This window comes from Takifugu rubripes, chromosome 5 (genome assembly GCF_901000725.2).
Source record: "Takifugu rubripes chromosome 5, fTakRub1.2, whole genome shotgun sequence".
Lineage (NCBI taxonomy): Eukaryota > Metazoa > Chordata > Actinopteri > Tetraodontiformes > Tetraodontidae > Takifugu > Takifugu rubripes.
The window spans coordinates 9,239,952-9,258,040 of record NC_042289.1 but is presented as its reverse complement, the minus strand read 5'-3'; the positions used below and the strand labels follow the sequence as shown (position 1 = coordinate 9,258,040).

Genomic DNA, 18,089 nt, shown 5'->3' with positions numbered 1-18,089 from the left:
GAGTGTGTGTGTGTGTGTGTCTGTGCGGGTGTGTGTATTTGAACATGATGAGTATCGTGTGTATCTGTCATTTCACTGGATAAAGCAAGTAAAGTTTGAGTGTAATGCTGTTGCATCAGCCAGTTCAGGTTCTGAGGATATGAAGCATGTTAGCATGACGTGTGCACGTCTGTTCTGCATCCATCTGTTCTTAAATCAGTACGCGTGCTCATCGTACACCAGACTAACCAGCTGTGTTTAAAAAAAAAAAGATGTGACCCATGCATGATGTAAGAGGTGAACCATTTCAAACCCAAAGGTTCTCTTTACCTTCCAGTTTGGGTCCAGAATTGTCCCGGTTCTGAGGCAACAGGACCTCCGTAAGTCACTAGTCTCCATCATCTTTCAGCCAGCCAGTCACTTTGTTTCCTTACTTGCTCGGCTCTCTGTGCTCCCATCGGCTGTCCGGCTCCAGCCGGATGCTAAGCGCCGCTCTTTTCTCTCCTTTGGCTTCCGCGGATGTGGCAGATTCTGCCGGTCCAACAGGCCTTGGGTGGTAAAAGACTGACTTCATTTCAAATTCCTTCACTAACCTTGCATGCCCCCCTTTTTAAAAATAGAGTTTTCCTCACTAATTGCTTGCTAACTGAGCTCGGCTGACTACACAGCTATGTAGCACACTTGCTAGTGGGCCTGGTTGCATATTCGACCACATGTCTGTCAGTGTTGCCACGTGTTCCATCTAACTGCTGATGTCCCTTTTCTCACCCCTCTTCTCACCGCAGTGACCGTTCCTTGGAGGTGTACCTCCGCCCCACCTTCATCGACGACCGCTCCGCGCCCATCTTCTACTAGCGGAGAGAAAATGGATAGCGTTAGCGTTATTTTAGGCTGCACGCTGTTGTCAGGAGAGGGCCCAGAAGTGTCAAAGCAGGGGGGTTCATGACAAAACTCAGACTGTGTTACAACAATAAGAAATCACTTTATTTCTGTAGAAACTCAATGTGTTTTTGTTTGTTTTGTTTTTAATCAGCACTTCTACTGTGGGGATTCCAACACTATTCATTATGTATTTAATTTGTGTATTTGCACCAATAAGCATGCACACTAGCTATAAATGATGCAGGTGTCGGATGGCAGCAGCTTTTATTGCATCGCTGAAATAGGACAATGAATTGATTGGTTTCATTTAAATAAGTAATAAGTCCGCGTTAAGTCGTAGGGTTTGATATAGTGACCTGCTAAAACAGTGGAAACGTGTGTTGTGTGCGGGGACTGTGCCTTGTACACTACTTTTGGAACCTGAGCTCCGTGCAGCATGGAGCCAGTTGTTCTCTAAACCGGGACGAGGGTGTAGGCATCACAGTGTAATTAGTATTTTTGATATTTCCTCTTTAGCCAGCTGTATTTCAGGGCCTTTGGAACCCCTCCAGAGCTTTGGACAGTGCTTTCCTTTTGTTTCTCTTTAGATTTCCATGATATCCGAGCTGCCAGTTAGGAGCAAATGCAATAATCTTTCTTTATTTTTTTTTAAAATTAGCTTTGGGAGCGGTAGCTTATGAGGTAAGGTCCAGTATTAACGCTCGCGATCATTCATCCTTGGTATTACGCACTCTGGAGGAGCAGCGGGGGCGTTCTGAATGGGTCCAAGCGAGACTGTGTGACGGAAAAGGCCAATAATGTGTGCGTTTGTAAAGTGTGAGCGGGCTAAAATGCCTCCGAGTGCAATAAATCAACACATGAAGAGCACATTTTCCACGGATGAATCTCTCACACTGACCAGGCTTTTATTCCACAGCTCTTCCGGACAGAGACTTCCAAATATTTGTTGTTTTTTTTCCACTTTTATATAGCTTTCATTGTCCATTTCTCGCTTTTGTCTTTGTATTATATCTGTACTGTACAGAAAGTGCATATAAATTATTAAAATAAATGTGCACAAATGTCTGTTTCTCCGCCCCCCCCTTTGTTAACCTTTGTTGTAGGAAACACAACTCACAGACCTGAAGTGGGGGAGTGTGTTTGGGTTTATTTGATGGAGAGTACAGTACCAGTGAGGACCGGAGCTGTGTGAGTACTGCTGGTGCGTGGAGCAGCCCGCCTCCCCCTCCCCCGCCATCGGGCTCTTCCGTATCTCTTTGGCTGATTCAAGAGACTCTCATCTCGGACGCTTCCTTTTGTACAAAAATACTTCATGTTTTCCCTTAAAAGGCGAGTTTGGGCGAGGCAGATTTGGCACTTTGAGCTACGGGAGGACGGAGACGGAGCTGTCCGTGCAGCAGCAGCACCTCCAGGTCGCCTCGCGTCCTGCAGATACAGTCAAATACAGTCGTTTGAATTATGCACGAGAACGTGGATGAGACGCTGAAAGGAAACGTACGGGAAGGTGACGGCGAGGCGGACGTCCGCGACCTGAGGTCGCTGGGTGCAGATGTGGAGGAACGCAGCCATCACGTCTCCAACCCAGGACCTGCTTAAGATCTCCAAAGTGCTTCAGACAGTCATGGCGGCGATATCTGAGGGACGGCGACGCCTCCAGAGTCCTCCTCGGTTTCCTTTAGCAAAGAGTTCCACTTTGGATCAAGTGACTAATAAAGTTTCAGCACCTCGGTCGCTTGTGGCTAAAAATTGGGATCCAACCCCCCCAGATTACTCTTTAGAACCCTCAAAATCAACTACAATCTTCATAGTTTATCGGACCAATAAGTTAGATACTTTTTATATACTTCTTTATTTCCTACTTTTCTACTTTTAACTTTATGCACATTCCTGTGGTTGTCCAGTACAGCAGCTTTCCTTTCTGACCTCACAAACCTCTAAAGGAGGAAAAGAAAAAAAAGAAATGTGCGAAAACATGAGGCACTGTCTCGTAACTGGTCACCAGGGTCACATGACCCGATCACTGACAGACATAAAACTGGAGAACATCTACATTAGATCTATTTTCTGTGTAGAGGAGGACCGTGAGCCGTCCTCCTCCCGTCAGGACCCCAGGGCGGTCAGGCTGATGAGCTGTCTCCGCTGTTGCCTGTAGGGATAACGAAGAGCATTTTAGGGAAATCCTCGTCCCCCCTTCTTGATGGCTCAAGTTCCATTTGTTGCCCCAAAATAGACAGTTAATGGTTGAAGAATCTGTCTCTTGTTTAGATTAAAAAGAAAACTAATTGGACTACAAAAAACCAGCGGTAACTTGAGATGGAAGTTAAGATAAAACACGCAAGCGTTGCATGTTTCTACCACTAGATGGCGCCAAATGTGCTAAATGTTTTGCTGAGGCCTTACTCTTTTGTTGCATTTCTGACCTTTAAACATCATTATATATTAAAAAAGGCACCACTTTCTCAATTAGAATTGCACTTCAAGGGCTGAACATTGTGTTGATTTTGTGTTGCTTTTTGATTGTCTAATTCTTTCCCCCCCGCTGGCTCTGAGAACACGTTAGCATCACGTGTATGAAAGATGTCACTACAAACCTGTTGCTAAGTCCCTGTGGGGGTCGGAGACATGAGTGATGGAGAATCGTGAGCCCATAAAACGATTAAGAGACGCCGCGGCAGGTTCGGAGGTCTCCAGGGTGTTGGAGGTGGGTGCGGGGGGGGTCTGGCACTCAGTGATGGTGCCCGGTGAGGATGGGTGAGGCTCGGGGGTCAGGTTGCGACACCCGCTTGAATCTGGATACAGAACAAAGTCACACACATGATCCAGATCTATGCAACACCTACAATCTCTAAAACCTCAACATTGTTGATTCTAAATATATTATTGCTAAACCTACTAGCTCATCAGTTAGCTTATCCAGACACCCTCAACAGACTTACCATCTCCTTGGTGGTTTTCCTGGGCTTCATCAGGACTACAGAAGCTTTCACAGGATTCTGCATCAACATCAGATTCAGGGTCCAGCTGAGGGGTTTTCCGATCCGGTTCGGCTTCTTGTCCGTCGGAATCGGTCGCTGTGGAGAAGCTGTAGTCAACCAGCTCTCCCGTGGGGCTTTCCTGGTCGTCGTGAATATAAAGCTCAGCGTTAAGCCCAAACGATATTAACGGGGTCATTGCAAACCTTCGACGCGTCCTACCTGGTCAAAAAGAAAGACGGTAACGTCGTCGAAAAAGGAAACGGCTTTTTTCTTCCGTTCCAGCTCATCGCAGAAGGATTGGGTCAACAGGGCCGGCATCTTCAGGAGGCTGCGGAGGTGACTGGACCTGCTGCAGTCGCTTACCACCACCGGCACCACGCTGAGGTCGTCCTCACTCTCCTCACTGTCCTCATCTTGGATGTTGTAGGTCCTCAATTCCTCGTCCGAATCACTGTCCTCCGAGTCGTATTCGTCTTCCGCTTCCTCCAGCGGAGCTCTCACTTGTTCTCCGCACAGCTCCATAAACGACGAGGAGGACGACAGCTCGAGCGGGCCGTTGGGTTCTTCGCCTAAACTGTCCTGGGAGTTGCACTCCTCAGCATCGATGTCCTCGAAATCCTCCTCATTTATCCTCACAGCCTCGCTTCCGTCGTCGCCTTCTTCCTTGACATCGTTTAGGTCGGGTACTTCTTCATCCTCTCTGGTTCTGTCGGCTTTTTCGTTCTCTTTGGAGGCTTCATCTCCAAATGTATTCATGGTTGAGTCCAAATGTAAAGACTGGGCGTGGGAGCAGTCTTCTGGTCTCCTGTTGCCCTCTTCGTGGCCTCCTGGGGCCTCTTGGACGGTGGAAGAAGCTTCAGACCCGATAGAGGAAGTGAGTTCTGAAGAGGGCTCTTCTGCTGAATGCTCTGTGTCCAGTCCAAGGTTCTCATCTGCAGGACCAGACTCCTTGGTCAGGCAGCCGCCCATTTGTGGGGGGAAAGGGGAGAGCATTGAGAACCCAGGGGCAGGATGGGGACTGGATGGACTGGTGTCAGGCTCTGAGATATTCAGCCCGACACAACGTTTGAGTTGGCTCAGGGTTGGTAGATGAGCTCCGTGCTTGAGGAGCTTCTCCACAGACTCGTTATTTCCAGCAGATCTGGATTTCGCCGCATCGAAGTTGTCGTTTTTTGAACCCCCACAGAAGATACCCCCTTCTTCCCGAGGGCTCCTCTCATATTCAGCATCGTAGTCGGAGTAATAGTCTGAGTCCCTGTACAGGGTCTCATCAGCCAAGCTCTTTATCTGTGGTTCCGAGGTGCTTGTGGAAGTGCACAGGGCTTGGCCCAGACCCACCTGCAGAACTAGTCCTAGGTCTCCGCCCATCCTTGGGCTCCTCTCGCCTCCTCGGGGATCAGCGAGCTCTTTAAAAATAAACTCTGGCGATTCGTTGTTCTCGGTGTCGTACCCGCTGTCGAGGGATTTCGGGAGGACGGCGTTACTGTAGGGATCAGGGCTGAAGGCTTGATCAGAGGGATCAGAGGTGCTCGGGATCGACGAGGACAGGTTAAACGTCTCTACAGAATCGAGCCTTCTTTCCGGGTTCCTCGTTGGGCTGAGTTCCTCTTCCTCAACCTCGGCATAGTCCAAGTTGAAGTCGGCGAAAAGCCCCGCTGTGATGTCTGTGACGTCGTCCTCGTCCTCGCTGTAGTCACCCAGCTCCGCCAGGCTAAAGCTGCAGCTACCTGCTCCGGCTCCGCTGCCCAGAGCTCGGCTCTTCTCCGACCCCTCTGGACAGTTTAGCCAAGCGCTGCCCAGATGGACAGAGATTCCCGTTGAAACCCCGTCCCAGACGTTCCCTCTCTGCTTGGCCGTCAGGGCTGCTGTTTGCCCCGGCTGACACGGCTTCAAACCGGAAGGGGACCTCATGCAGTGCACCTTGGGAAGGGTCTTGAGGGCAGAGGGTCTCTCTCCATCTTGTTCGCCTTTTCCCTCTTTTTCTCCACCCTCTTTACCACTGACAGGAAAACCAGAGCTACTAAGAAGATCAGTGCTGCTCTGTTTCACTTGAGGAATGAATGTGCCCAAGTCATTGGGCCTGTTTGTATCAATAGAGTCAAGGTCTCCTTGAGCCTCGAGGGTGGATTTGGAACTTTGGAAGGTTCTGGCGGGGTCCTTTGTTAAAGACCAGGATTCTGTTGTGTGTCTGCTGTCGAATGCCAGACTATTATTGTTTGCTGAATGGTTTGAAGTCCAGTTCGAGGATTCGCTTTCAACGAAAAAGTCATTCTCGATGTCTTCATCTCTTTGCCGGCCCACCAGCAGGCCACTGTCTCTCTCAACATCAACGCTAATGTGGCTAACGACGGGGAGCGTCTTTTTACTGGGACCCGTCGAAGCATCAAAGCAGCTTTCAGTAACTGCACTCGCTTCAAGGTAGGGGTCACAGAACCCCAAACTGGGGCTGCTAACCGGCTGTGACTGATGCCGTGCAATATCCAAATGGACATGGTGAGATCTGGACTCTGGAGATGTTGCTAATCCAGGAAGGCAGATCTGCCGCTGTGTTTGTTCCACTGCTGTCTGCTCGGTAATGACGTCATCCTGACTAGAGGAGAAGAACTTGTGGGTCTCGTCTAGCGTTACTGGGCCGGCGTCAGACGCCGGCTTCAGAAAAGGCTCAATTGTTACATGGACAGAGGGGCTTGGACCCGAGTCGTGGGCAGCGGACCGGGAGTTGTCCGCAGTTGTCCAGTGTGAATTCTGTTGTGTTGTGGATAAGCGAGTGTCAGAAGACAACCCAGAGCTTTGGGCTTCCAGTCCTGGGCTGTAGTCCACTATGTTTTCATCCAAACTGTTAATATTACGCTCTGTTTGTTCTTCTATGCGAATGTAGTACTCACTGCTGACTGAAGGGCTGTGGGCACTCAGCACGGGGACCACGCCTGGCTGTTCAGGTTCATAATAGCGCGGGGAAACGTCTGCGCTCAGGCTCTCGGACCTGCAGCCATCTGAAATGTTTCCGATACTTGAATAGTAGATGTCTTGATAATGTGGGTTTCCCTGACCCAGCGGCCCAAAGGTGGAAGACGAGCAGTACGGCTGCTCGGCCCGAGCCTGCTCCCACTTATACTCAAAGTTTAGACCGTGGCTGGTCTCCGTGACAGTGAGAAGGTCATCGCCCGTGTCAGAGTGGAAGCTGTCGGAAAAATGCTCCAGGAGAGGGAAGGAGGATGAGGCAGAGGAGGCCAGCTCTGCTGCCTGAGGTTGCTCCGCACCAGGACTGCTGGCTGATGCGAGGGTGGGGGTCAGGACTAGGGCTGCGGGTGCTGCTGCGTGGGAGGGGCTACCGAGCAGGTTAGGTTTCAAGGCGTTCCAACGTAGTTCAAATTCTTCCTCCACCTCACTGGATCCTTTGGCGCACAGGTATGTGACCAGAAGATGGACCTCCTCACTGCAGGGTCTGAGATCAGGCTGCAGCCAGCAGAACTGCATCACCTCGTACCTTCACAATCAGAGACGAAACAGTGTGCCGTAGCAAAGAAAAGGCAGAATTGGATTTAAAGCCGGCATATACGACAACACTTCATGCTGATCAAAGAAATATGGTAACATGGCTAAAGGAAACAATTTGGGCTTTGCAACTTTATCATTGAAATTAGGAGTGAAGGCTGAGTTTTGAGAGTAGACTATGAATTGGGATCAGGTCAGGGATTATTAAATTTAGACATCGATGGGAAGCCCCCCCAAAAGATCTATAGTTGCCCCTATGTTGGGCTTGGTTGCTAGCAAGTGCCTTTAATATAGTGCAAATCAGTTTAAAATGAAATAAACATTGTTTGGCTGGTTTCCCAGGTTTAGATGGATGAGGTGAGGAAAGTGCCAAAGTCTTCGTCAGGAGATTCTAAAATGTAGAGGAAAAACGAGCATCTGTTCCTGCCACTATTCCTAAAGTGAACTTGAGGAGGAATGTCATTTCATAACCACATCTGCATACGCGTGCACGTCCTATGCGTCAGCTGTGGGTGTGTTGGTCCCGTCGGGCGGGACCAGATCTGTGATGCCTCACCAGCGCTCGTCCATGGAGAAATGGAGGTGTGGCTTGGGCAGCTTGAGCTGCTGCTCCTTCACTGCATATGTCAGGACCTGTCTGTCCGAGTAGTGTCTGTACGGCTGCTCTCCCAGCTCCAACAGCTCCCACAGAGTCACCCCTAAAGACCTGGAGCAAGCAAAGGACACCCCTCTGGCTTCACTTCATGTATTTTTACAGTTTTTGCTTCCCTTCTCTAGACCACGCTCACACCTTAGTTTAGGGAAAAGACAATAAAGACCTGGGTTAACATTCCATCCTGCACCTTCAGCTCTCACCATATGTTGCTGGATTTTGTTTGGTCGACAACTAGCAGGTTTCCGTGGACCTCGTCTATGAGCTCGGGTGCGATCCAGCGGAGGGGCACCCAAATCTGGTCTTGCGTAACGTAATAGTCCTCCTGTAAAAGAACAAAAACAGCATCTGAGTGCTGATTCTGGCATCCCACAAAAAAATAAAATAAAATTTGACTTTGTCATTCGTCTGACCTTGAATCGGCTGTGAGACAGGCCGTAGTCTCCGATCTTGACCGACATATCTGAGGTTAGCAGGCAGTTCCGCAATGCCAGGTCGCTGTCAAGGAAAAAAACGAGTTATTTAGCAAAACTGAGAGCAAAAGAACCGTTTTTTTCTTTTCATTAAAGGCACTGAAGCCGTTATGTTGGAACATGTTCTGTCTTTCAAAGAAACGTTACCTCACAATAAAGTCTTTCGCCAGGATGCTGCCACATCGCTGTGAGAGGAGTTTGCCCCCCGCAACAAAATCACTGATGCTGGAGTTTGTGAAAGTGACTCAGGCAGCACCAGGATGTTGTTGCAGGGAGAATCCAGCAGGGGGAGCATTGGCAAATCTCATGGATTTGTTTCCAGGGAACAGGTGAAGGCACCTAGCAAGGAAGTAACGGACAAACCTTACCTGTGAACAAAGTTGTTTTTGTGGAGGTGCAGGAGTCCCGAGGCGATGTCACACGCCAGCCGCTGCAGGAGCAACGGGTCGGGAGGCTCGGGGTCGCTCTGCCGACAGCTGTGCAGGTAGCTCTTCACGTCACCCTGAGACAAGAGGGGGACATCTCGTTCTGGCTGTTTCGGAGTCAACAAACGCAAAACAAAAGAGGGAGGAAAGAATTTGGCCAAACCAGAGGGCAAAACTCCATGACCAGGAGATACGGAGTGACCTCTGAGCACTGCGCCAAACACTGCAGAAGCGCAGGATGCTGGAGGGTTCTGGAAGGGGCGGACGGGGGAACGTTAACCTCGAGTAAATGGGATTTTCACCGATTTAGGAAGGTCGTCGCAGCTCTGTGGCGAACTAACCGGTACGGTTGCACCTCCTCCATGAACTGCATCTGATCCTGGACACTGGAACTAGCCTTAAGTTCTTTTACCACCACCTGGGTGGTACTGAGCCCGGCGCTGACCTCACCCAGCAGAACCTAAATCGTGATAGAAGAGAAGAAAAAAACAAGCAGTGGATGAAAAATAAGCGCGTCAACACTGGAAAAACTGTAGCTTCACATTGAAAAAATATGCATTAAGAAGCAACAAATGAGTGTGCGCTACCTTCCCAAACCAGCCATGTCCGATCTCCTTCAGATACAGCAGACTGTGGCGGCCAAGGTCGGACGATTTCAGCAGCTGGACTAGAACGGAGCAGCGCGAGAGACACACAACACTTAGAAGACAGAGGAGACTGTTGACAAGAGTTTCAGAACAAGGTTTCCCCGGAGCTTAACTGGGGCAAAAAGGGTTTTACAGGAGAAACAAAGACGGGTAGAAGCCAAAAAACCAGAATGTTCACGCGCATTAAACTCAAAATTGCTGAGTACCTCCATGAATCCTCATATTTCACCAACGGCGAAGCTGATTGCGAGAATCCGTGGAGCGGCCAGCCACTCTGAGCTCCGGAGGGGGGACTGAGAACGCATCCCAGCGTGGCATGAGACACCAGCTCCGAGTGTGAGAACCGAGCGCCCGCGGTCTGAGCCCTAACCCCAGGCGCCTTGGCCTCATTGTGTGCGTGTGAGAAAGAGCCCACGGTCGCAGTGTGTGTGCGCGAGAGCCGCGGCAGGATTTAACCCTCCGAGCCCTCGCGCAGCTGTACAAGCTCGCCACGCTGCCTCTGACCGTCTCCGCCGGGCTCGTCCCCCCACCCGGGACACACGCGGACACACATTCTGAGCTTTGCAGCTGTGGAGCCAACAAAAATCCTGGGATCTCTCTGCCGAGCCGTAGAGAAACACACTTTTAAGGGCACGGGGACGCGGCCCTGGAGCTCTTCTGCCCGTCCGTCGTGCGCGTCGGTGGCGTGCCGTTTGACGCCTCAGCGTTGTGTGCAGCTTCAAGACACCCAGTAGTGACATAAGGGCCACACAATGCCCCCCTGTCACCCGGGACAGCAGCATTCCTCAGTCAGACAGGACACAAACACGATTCTGTCACGCACTGAAAAAGACCTCTGTCATATAGTCGAGCCACCCTTATCTCAAGCCTCCCCCCTCCCCACCCTTAGCTCTCGGTGCATGCCACCACCCTTCCCCTGTCTCTCCTCGTTCTGTCACAGACCCTGCACTGTGTCCGGCCCATAATACCAGTCCTCCACTGATGCGTTCCACGGACGTTTCACCCCGGCCTTATGCTCACCCACTCCCCGGCTAAATCGGGGCCATTGTTTGACCGGCTGATACGCTGAGGCTGCATCCCCTGGTACCGTTCGCCAAACACACAGGGCCTATTCTCCGCTGGAACGCGGGGCAAAGGTTGCCGCGGCGATAACGGACTCAAACTTTCTTAGCCACGCCCCACCGAGCCTCCGGCACAATTCGGATTTCTTCAAAGTTAGCATAATTTTATTCCAACTCCGGAGTGCGCATTCCTGGAGGGCGCGCACGTACACTGAGTCTGCCCTCTTGACCCGGTGAATAAGAAATTGAAATTGAAAAGCGGGACTGTCGGAGTGACGGCAAACATTGTGCTGGGTCCGCGGCCTGGATGAAAGCGGGTGATTGTGCGCGCGAGCTCTGGATATCTGACGGCGCGTGTGTCACATTTGTGCACACTTGTGATCAGGAAATTTTCCTTTTTACCGTGTCTGAGTGAAGAGGATGAATGAGTGGAGGCCGTGATGCTCCCTGACGCTAGTAAAACCCAATATTGTCTCCCGTTCCTCGCCCTGCAACACCTGGGCCAATCACACGGCCGTAGCCATGGAGGCCTGGAGGGGAGCCACCGATTGGCTGCGTCCTCGAGGCGGCGCTGTCCAATCACCGGCGGGAGCCTACATCCTTGGAAGCTGAGCGCCGTCTCAGCTCCCTTCTGGCATCGGAGCGCGGCGCTGACAGGCAGTGACTCATGCAGGGAGGCATTTTGTGCAACCAGGACGGTTTGAAGTGAGACGCGGATTTCAGCTGGCTGGATGTCAGACCGGCGGCGTTCCTGGTTGGCACGAGTCACGACTGCAAACGTGCCTGAATCAAGGGGAAGCGATGGCGATTTGTGTCGGCGTAAATGTAGAGTCTGAGGTAGGAGTGGAGGGGTCCGACTGCTTTCGCATACAGCAGGTCCAGGTCCTCATTGGCAGGTGTGAAGGGTGCGAAGGGTGCGACAGGGAAGGGAGGGCGGCGGGACATAAAAATGGGTTTCGCACAATGGAAGGCGGCGTCTGCGGGTTCTTACTGGATCTGCCAGGTTGTTTGGAGACGGGCAGGGAGACCTCTGTGAGGGGAAGGACGTAGACCTCCGGGCCGTTCTGGGAGGCGGGCGAGGCCAGGGCCGACAGGTCCGCCTGGTACTCCTCTCCCTCGGCGTTGTCAAACTCCTGGTGCAGAGATGCATTCGGAGGTTAGTCAGAGACGCGCTCGAGAGGGACAGCGGCACAACGGCGGAAGGCATTCGGAGCCCTCCGAGGCACACCCAGCTACACACAGGCCACCATACATCATGTGCTGAATCGTGTGAGTCACTGAAGTCTCTCGGGGAGGGGGGAGGGGGGGGGGCATTATGTGTACATCCAAGCTGCCACAAAGCTTTCATTCTTCCTCATGAAAAACCCAAAGATGTCATCTTTTTTTTTTTAATTGTAAAATACAGTGAAAGAAGAAAGAAAATCAAGTTGCCAAAATTAAACAAAATGCAACCTGAGAGGAATATTTCTTTACCGCTGCGGGGGGAAAAAAATCCCTTGTACAGCAGATTGAGTCTCTCCTGCCTACTCAGGCAGAATGAGGGAGCGCAGGAGAACGACCCCACGTCACATTAAACGCCGTCTCCTCTGCGAGCTGCAGCCCCGCTGCCTTTCTGCTGGAGCTCCCTGCTCATCTGCAGTGTCCTTGCTCCCCTCTAATTGTCCCACAGGGTTCTACATCACTGTCACAGCCCAGGTACACACACGGGAGGTTAATGCTGCTCTTGAGTCAGCGGCTACGGCTTAAGTTGCACATTAAGAGAAAGAGAAAAGAAAGTGCACTTATGGAACCTGAACTACTGGCTTACGAGGTTATTATTTAAAAAAACAGCCGTAGGTGGAGGTCAGGTATTCCTGCCCGATGCGTAAGGTCTCCCCAAGTGATGGACATGGGGCCACATTGGATCAAATGTGGGTTGGTGAGAGTCTAAAGTGTGAGACGCAGGATGCTACATGTGTAGCATCAGTATTACTGCAGCGAGCGGGTTCGTCTTAAAACCTAAACGGAAAGGTAAAGGACGGCGTCCTCGTTCGGGAGGACCATCTGGCCCTCCTCCTTCAGAGCGTGAAGGCGAGCGCCCGGCTGTGACTCACTGCTGCAAAGCCCCCGTCGAGTCCTCCGTTCAGAAAAGCACCTACAGCAGCTTCACGCTACACGCTCCAATAAGAGCACAGGAATGGGGAGAAATAATGAGGCTTCTATTTACTCGTTTTCTTTCTCAGCTGACGCAGCAGTGCCACTAGCGCAGTCCAACCCAAACACACACCTCACAAAAGAGGAGAGGAGTTGGGGATCTTCCAATCCTAATGTGACTGAGAGCGACAAGAAGACATTCTCCCCATCGCAGTAAAGAGGAGAGCTCCGATCTGACAAAGACACGCGGACGGTTGATGAATGCAAGCCAGTGGTGTTGTGTTAGCGGACTAGCAAGTGTCCTCCTCCTGTTAGCCTGTCATTTAGTGCTGAGACAATGTGCATTTGGTACATTTAATGGCACCTTTCCCTTCCCGCCAATGTGTTAACAGGCAAATTTGACTTTTTAAATAATGCCAAATATTGAGGGACGATAGCGGTACTTCAGCTCTTACCTGGAAACTAAAACTGAAAGCTGTAAAATGCGGTCCACGAGTCCTTTTACATACAGAAAAAAGGTAAAAAGAAATCAAGTTGCCACAATTTGGACCTTCAGAGTGTGCACTTCCCATCATGTCCGGTAGGGGGAAGCAGAGAGCTCACCTTGAAGCCGATGTCGCCCTTCTTGCAGCAGAGGCAGGCCAGCATGAGGAAGATGAAGGTGAAGAGGCCAGAAAAGGAGACGGCCACCACTGCCAGGGAGGAGGGCCATGACAGCTCGCTCAGCGGGGCCCCATCTGCAACGCCAGAGCATGTTTGCGTTACAAAGGCAGAGATCAGGTGGCAAACTGCAGAGTCATACAGGAAATTAAGACAACATGGAGATAAACGGAATTTGCACACACACGGTTGATCAAAAAAAGCCTCATGACGCTTCCACCTATTCATCCCCATATAATCAGTGTCAGGAAGTAGCCCGCTGTGGATTTAATAACAGATCTGTGCACCGAGCCCAAAACGCCACGAGTAATCACTCTCCCCCCACCCTCCCATGTACACGGCAGCATCCACATAACGCAGCCGTCTGTGGGGAGTTCATTGCTTCAGGTCTGGTGGGTTTTAACAGTTCTAGCTCTGCATTTACCCACCAGATGCTTCAGCCTCAATCAGTGAGCCCCATCACTGATCCAGAACCTCAAAATGAAAAGCTCACGGCGCTCCTTTAGTCATATCTCATGGCTCTAATGCATCCATGGACCATCGATTTCTGAGAACGTTCAACTTTTGGGGGTGTCATTCATTCAGCCTCTTTTAATTAGTCATTTTTATTGCTGCTCGTTACAGTTTTTACGCTTTTTTCCCCTCTCAAATGTTTTGTTTATAGTTATTGTGGGGATAATTAAGATTAAGATTAAGAGGTACTTTATTTATCCCCGTGAGGAAATTGAATTGCAGTAGCAACCTATACAAAGTATAGAAACAGAATAAATAAATACAGATAAGATAATTCCACATAATAAAGCTTAAGACATGTAATTTTTTTATTCAATAACTTTAAGTTCCTGCTATTTTGAAATGCTAATTCTCCCCTGGGGCACAGTTAAAAGTCCATATATCTTTTAATCATTGGGATTACATTACGGTTTCTGGAAGATTCAGGATTTGATGATCTTTAATACTAAATTGGTCCCCCCCGGGCCGTTGGAGCCCAGTCGGAGTTTTGGTGGCCAGATTTGGACGCCACAGATGTATCAGAGGTCTAATTGGAGAGAACCTCTGTAAATATGGTGCTGAAGTGCAGAGCAGAGGGCTATCAGAGATTGTGATGGGGGGCTAAAAATAAGCAGAAACATGCACATTGTGCTGGGGTGGGGGCAGAGCATGATGGGATTAATGGCAGGGTTGGGCGTCCTCCCACGTTTACATCCTCTCTGCTCTCCGTGAACGGCTGCAGATGGCGCTGGGATGTGCTGGCCTGCAGAGCTGGCCCCAATTACTGTCATTAACTGGGAGTGACGGGCCAAGGGGGCCACCACGAATACAGCCCCCCCCTCCCTCCTGCCCACAGCCAGTCAGGGAAGGGTCCAAATATCGACTCGTTAACAACGGGCCATTGATTAGTCATTTTTCAATCAGACCACATTCGTATGCAACTAATGATGCATATCTATGCAGGGGTGACTCCAGTGAAGCCCCCACTAGACTCCACCGCAGTTTGGATTCTGCAGGAAATCGGCTTGAATAGGAGCCAAAGCTGTTCGCCACAAAGAGGCAGGATGGAGTGAAAATATGCTGACCCTCTTAAATCTATGAGAGGGGAACCTTCGGGAAGGTTACAGTGGTTCTGGGGTCGTCAAAATCACTGTGTTCTGTGAGTGACGACTGAATGTAGCAATAGAGCCGTAGTCCGCCAGCCCTCAGATTAGCCTGTGCATTCGCTACCGTACGGCAGCTCCAGACCAACCGATTTAGGAGTGAGGACACGTCAACCCAGGGAAACATTCAGCAGGTCCATCATCAGATTTGTCTCCCGTCCGCACTGAGACACAAACACATCGGCCCCCAGACTGATTGGAAGCTCGTGGGTTTAGGTCTCTGGGCGATGAGCATAAATGAGATGCGTGTGCTGAACGGATTCACAGTTATGCGTTTACGATGGCATCTTTGGACAAGTCTCATGGCGTAGACAAAGGCGGCGTGTGTGTGGGTGCACGTGTGTGTGAGTCTCCTTGTATTTGCTACATATTAAGCACCAAAATACTCATTCTACTAGCAAAGGAAGGAGCTTTTGCCAAATGGGGAGATTTTGACTGGTCCCCACAGCCTTAAGTTGCTTAAAGTTGAGGTTAGAACTGGGTTTAAGTGAGTTGGGGGGGGGGGGGGGGGGGGGGGTAGTAGGGTTAAGTTATTGTGTCTATGAAAGTCCCCACAAAGAGAGAAATACGAGGATGTGTGTGTAGCTGCTTCCGCGTGTGTGTAGAAAGGATGCAAACACGTCAGCATCACTGAGCGCACGCACGTCTTCCACCTGGTCAGGATGACCAGCACATGTGGATTGGTTTTTTTCTGGCTTTCGGCGCCATCATCTTACATCACAGCGAGCACGCCCGTGCACATTTAGCCACGTCAGGTGCCGCTAAGTGGCTCCAACAATGAAATCCACTGAAATTATCTTTGGAGGTCATTTAAATACTGCATGTGAGGCCTTTTAAACTATTGAAAATCTCCCAGTCTCACACACACACACACACACAGTCAAGAAATCCTACATCAACCCACCAGGAGCTCACAGCAGACACGGTTGGTTCCCCCTGACTGCTCAAATCCACTTCATTCTGGTTCCCCAGAGGAAGCCTTATGTAACTAAAGTGCTTTGTGTTACACATGCAGGGGTGAATAATGAAAGAGTCGACCGTAGCTGACTGGTCCTGTCCCGGTCGGTGGGTGGGTGGGTGGGTGGGTGGGGCGCGGTCGGATTCAACACTGCCTTGTTTTGACATCTTGACTGTAGCCTGCACCTGCATCCACGTGGGCACGGCGGCACGTGCGCATCTGCATTGGAGGAGACCGCTGAACGACACGCCCCCCCCCCCCCCCTTCCCCCGCCGAGCTGCACAGGAGGGCGACGTCCAGGTCGGTCTGAGGAGAACGGTTGTAATGGGAGAACTCTCCTTGGTGCTGAGGCGGCGGTCGGAGGCCGTTGTCATCACGGCTACACAGGCTAGAGGTGACCATGGGCCTCCTCGTGATGCAGTCAGGAATCCTACAAAGGTGCATCTGTGGCCGCTTCCTTGATATAAATCCATGAAATGTGAGCAACCGTTGGTCTACGCCGCTACGGCTAGCTCTGGATTTGTCCGTGTGAAGCGTTGGTCATGGGATTGGTGGCTCCCCGCGCGCCCCCTCCATCGCCTAGACAACATTGATCCTCAGTCCAATTACTCGGAAAAGCATCGCCGACGAGGTGATACCTTAAGGCCGACTGCAGATCATTCTGACAGCCCCCCCCCCCATGCAGCCGATACAGAAAACGAACCAATCCGAATGCACCAATCCCCAACTCCCTTGACGGGAAGTGCTGCTTTCTCCAGAATTCAGCCGGAAGCTGTTTATCGGGTTTTAAAAAGGCCTTCCTCAGTTTGTGTAGTCTCCTGTCAGAGACTTTCTGATTCCCGAGTTAAATTTCTACCTTGAACTTACCCCGACCGACCAAACACCCCCCATGTCGCCACTGTTTCTCCACAGCCAAAAACGGCTCCTCTGAGATTCATGACCCGCTGAAGTCGGGGGAGAAAGGCAGCGTGGGGAGGATCGATCATCTCCGAGCGTGCAGATGGCTGAGGACCCACCAGCTCGCCGCACTCCTGCCGCGTTTGCACCTGGTCTCTCCATCACGCGGGCCTGAGGACCCCTCCAACTGGCCCACGACGTCCAGCAGAGACCTGTGCCTCCTTCACTCTGACAGCAGACACACTCTGCAGACTCCAAGCACATCCCCAACCAGATGTGAGAGCCAGCACGCAGCATCCGAGATGCTGAACCGTCATGCTGACGATGGGGGACAGGCCCAAAGAGAATGTTTACACGGCAACAAGGCAGGTCCGAGGAGTGAGTGACGTCAATAACCCTTACCTGTGTCAAAATGGGAGCTGAAGGCAAAACTGGGGTTGAAAAACGCTGAAGACATGACGATGACGTGGAGGTCAAAGCGCATCCTCTTCGCTGCGCTGCTGAAGACGAGAAAAGGTCAAGTGAAAATTCCCGACTCAGGTGCGATCCGACTTCAGATGAGCTGCAGCTCAGGCAGAGATGCGCAGCGTTTTATTCCATCGTAGTCGAGCCCCCCTGGAAATCCTGCACCACCTTCGACTCGGCCATCGGAGGCAGATGCGGACATTTCAGCACATTTGTCACTTTAAACCTTGGACAATCTCGAAAGGCTGTCACCAAATGTCGCACGCAAATGTGGAACGTGGACGGCTACATCTGATGAGCTCCCATTTGCGAGGCCGTCACGACGACTCTGCGCTTGCCGATTGTCCCATGATGCGTCCGGGACGCCTCCTCTCCGGGGGGGGACACGGTCCGACTCACGGAGCTGCGTCGGGCTGCGGTGCGCAGTCGGAGATCGGCTTTGGTGCCAACAGACGGGGCAACATTTTGCAGCAGAGTCAAGCTGCACAGAAGAAAAGAGTACTTCCGTTTAGACATTTCAGAATAAAAAGCATCGGTGCAGAATTCGCATTCTTTACTTTATATTGAAGGCGAATAAAAAGGTGACTTTGGAATGCTTAAAACACGGGCAGCCACGCGCGCTGTGTGTTTAAATGCTGTGTTACTATAGCAACAGTACAGAAGAGGGCTATGTACATGTAAGGATGTAGGTAAAGTACACTGGAAATATTTTACGAATGGGTACATTTATAG

At 51.0% G+C, this 18,089-nt stretch overlaps 2 protein-coding genes and 1 non-coding gene across 8 annotated transcripts in view; 1 reads left to right on the top strand and 2 right to left on the bottom strand.

Moving 5' to 3' along the window:
• The window catches only part of LOC101072459 (brain-specific angiogenesis inhibitor 1-associated protein 2-like), a 29,875-nt gene extending 27,953 nt beyond the window's left edge, over positions 1 to 1,922 (top strand). For 2 of the 4 annotated variants that reach the window (XM_029835942.1, XM_003964716.3), the window contains exon 14: positions 765 to 1,922. Coding sequence is in view for 2 of the 4 variants with exons in the window: in XM_003964716.3 (XP_003964765.2) it covers positions 765 to 834 (70 nt within the window). In the remaining 2 variants the exon portion in view is untranslated. Of the gene's footprint in view, positions 1 to 316; positions 360 to 764 lie in introns of all 4 variants that reach the window. The other 2 variants (XR_003888432.1, XM_011604023.2) reach the window with 2 other exon arrangements.
• A 66-nt stretch (positions 1,923 to 1,988) lies between these two features.
• aatka (apoptosis-associated tyrosine kinase a) lies at positions 1,989 to 17,869 on the bottom strand. 3 transcript variants are annotated; one of them, XR_964556.2, is made up of 15 exons: positions 17,295 to 17,869; positions 13,326 to 13,459; positions 11,581 to 11,722; positions 9,469 to 9,548; positions 9,223 to 9,341; positions 9,045 to 9,132; positions 8,825 to 8,958; positions 8,397 to 8,481; positions 8,187 to 8,308; positions 7,888 to 8,037; positions 4,056 to 7,323; positions 3,798 to 3,975; positions 3,453 to 3,650; positions 2,360 to 3,007; positions 1,989 to 2,286 (listed from the first exon to the last, which is right to left on the bottom strand). XR_964556.2 is itself a non-coding variant. In XM_011604024.2 (14 exons), exons 1-14 carry the CDS (start codon positions 17,374 to 17,376, stop codon positions 2,979 to 2,981), a joined length of 4,809 nt encoding a protein of 1,602 aa, XP_011602326.2. In that variant the 5' UTR covers positions 17,377 to 17,869; the 3' UTR covers positions 1,989 to 2,978. The 3 variants fall into 3 exon arrangements, 2 of the variants coding, with proteins under 2 accessions (XP_011602326.2, XP_011602327.2); XM_011604024.2 differs by having other exon boundaries at positions 1,989 to 3,007; XM_011604025.2 differs by lacking the exons at positions 11,581 to 11,722; positions 13,326 to 13,459; positions 17,295 to 17,869 and adding an exon at positions 9,735 to 10,397 and having other exon boundaries at positions 1,989 to 3,007.
• Positions 8,658 to 8,737, bottom strand: mir338 (microRNA mir-338). The gene has a single exon (NR_105339.1). It is a non-coding gene; the product is annotated as a microRNA mir-338 (primary transcript).
• Positions 17,870 to 18,089: the final 220 nt, after the last annotated feature.

What these genes read in the sequence shown, in the direction of transcription:
- aatka (XM_011604024.2), bottom strand. Translation starts at nt 17,376, where the DNA reads ATGCGCTTTGACCTCCACGTCATCGTCATGTCTTCAGCGTTTTTCAAC. An exon ending in CAGCTCCCATTTTGACACAG is followed by an intron (nt 13,460 to 17,294) that starts GTAAGGGTTATT and finishes CTGGCGTTGCAG; the next exon opens with ATGGGGCCCCGCTGAGCGAG. An exon ending in GGAAAACCACCAAGGAGATG is followed by an intron (nt 3,651 to 3,797) that starts GTAAGTCTGTTG and finishes TTCTGTATCCAG; the next exon opens with ATTCAAGCGGGTGTCGCAAC.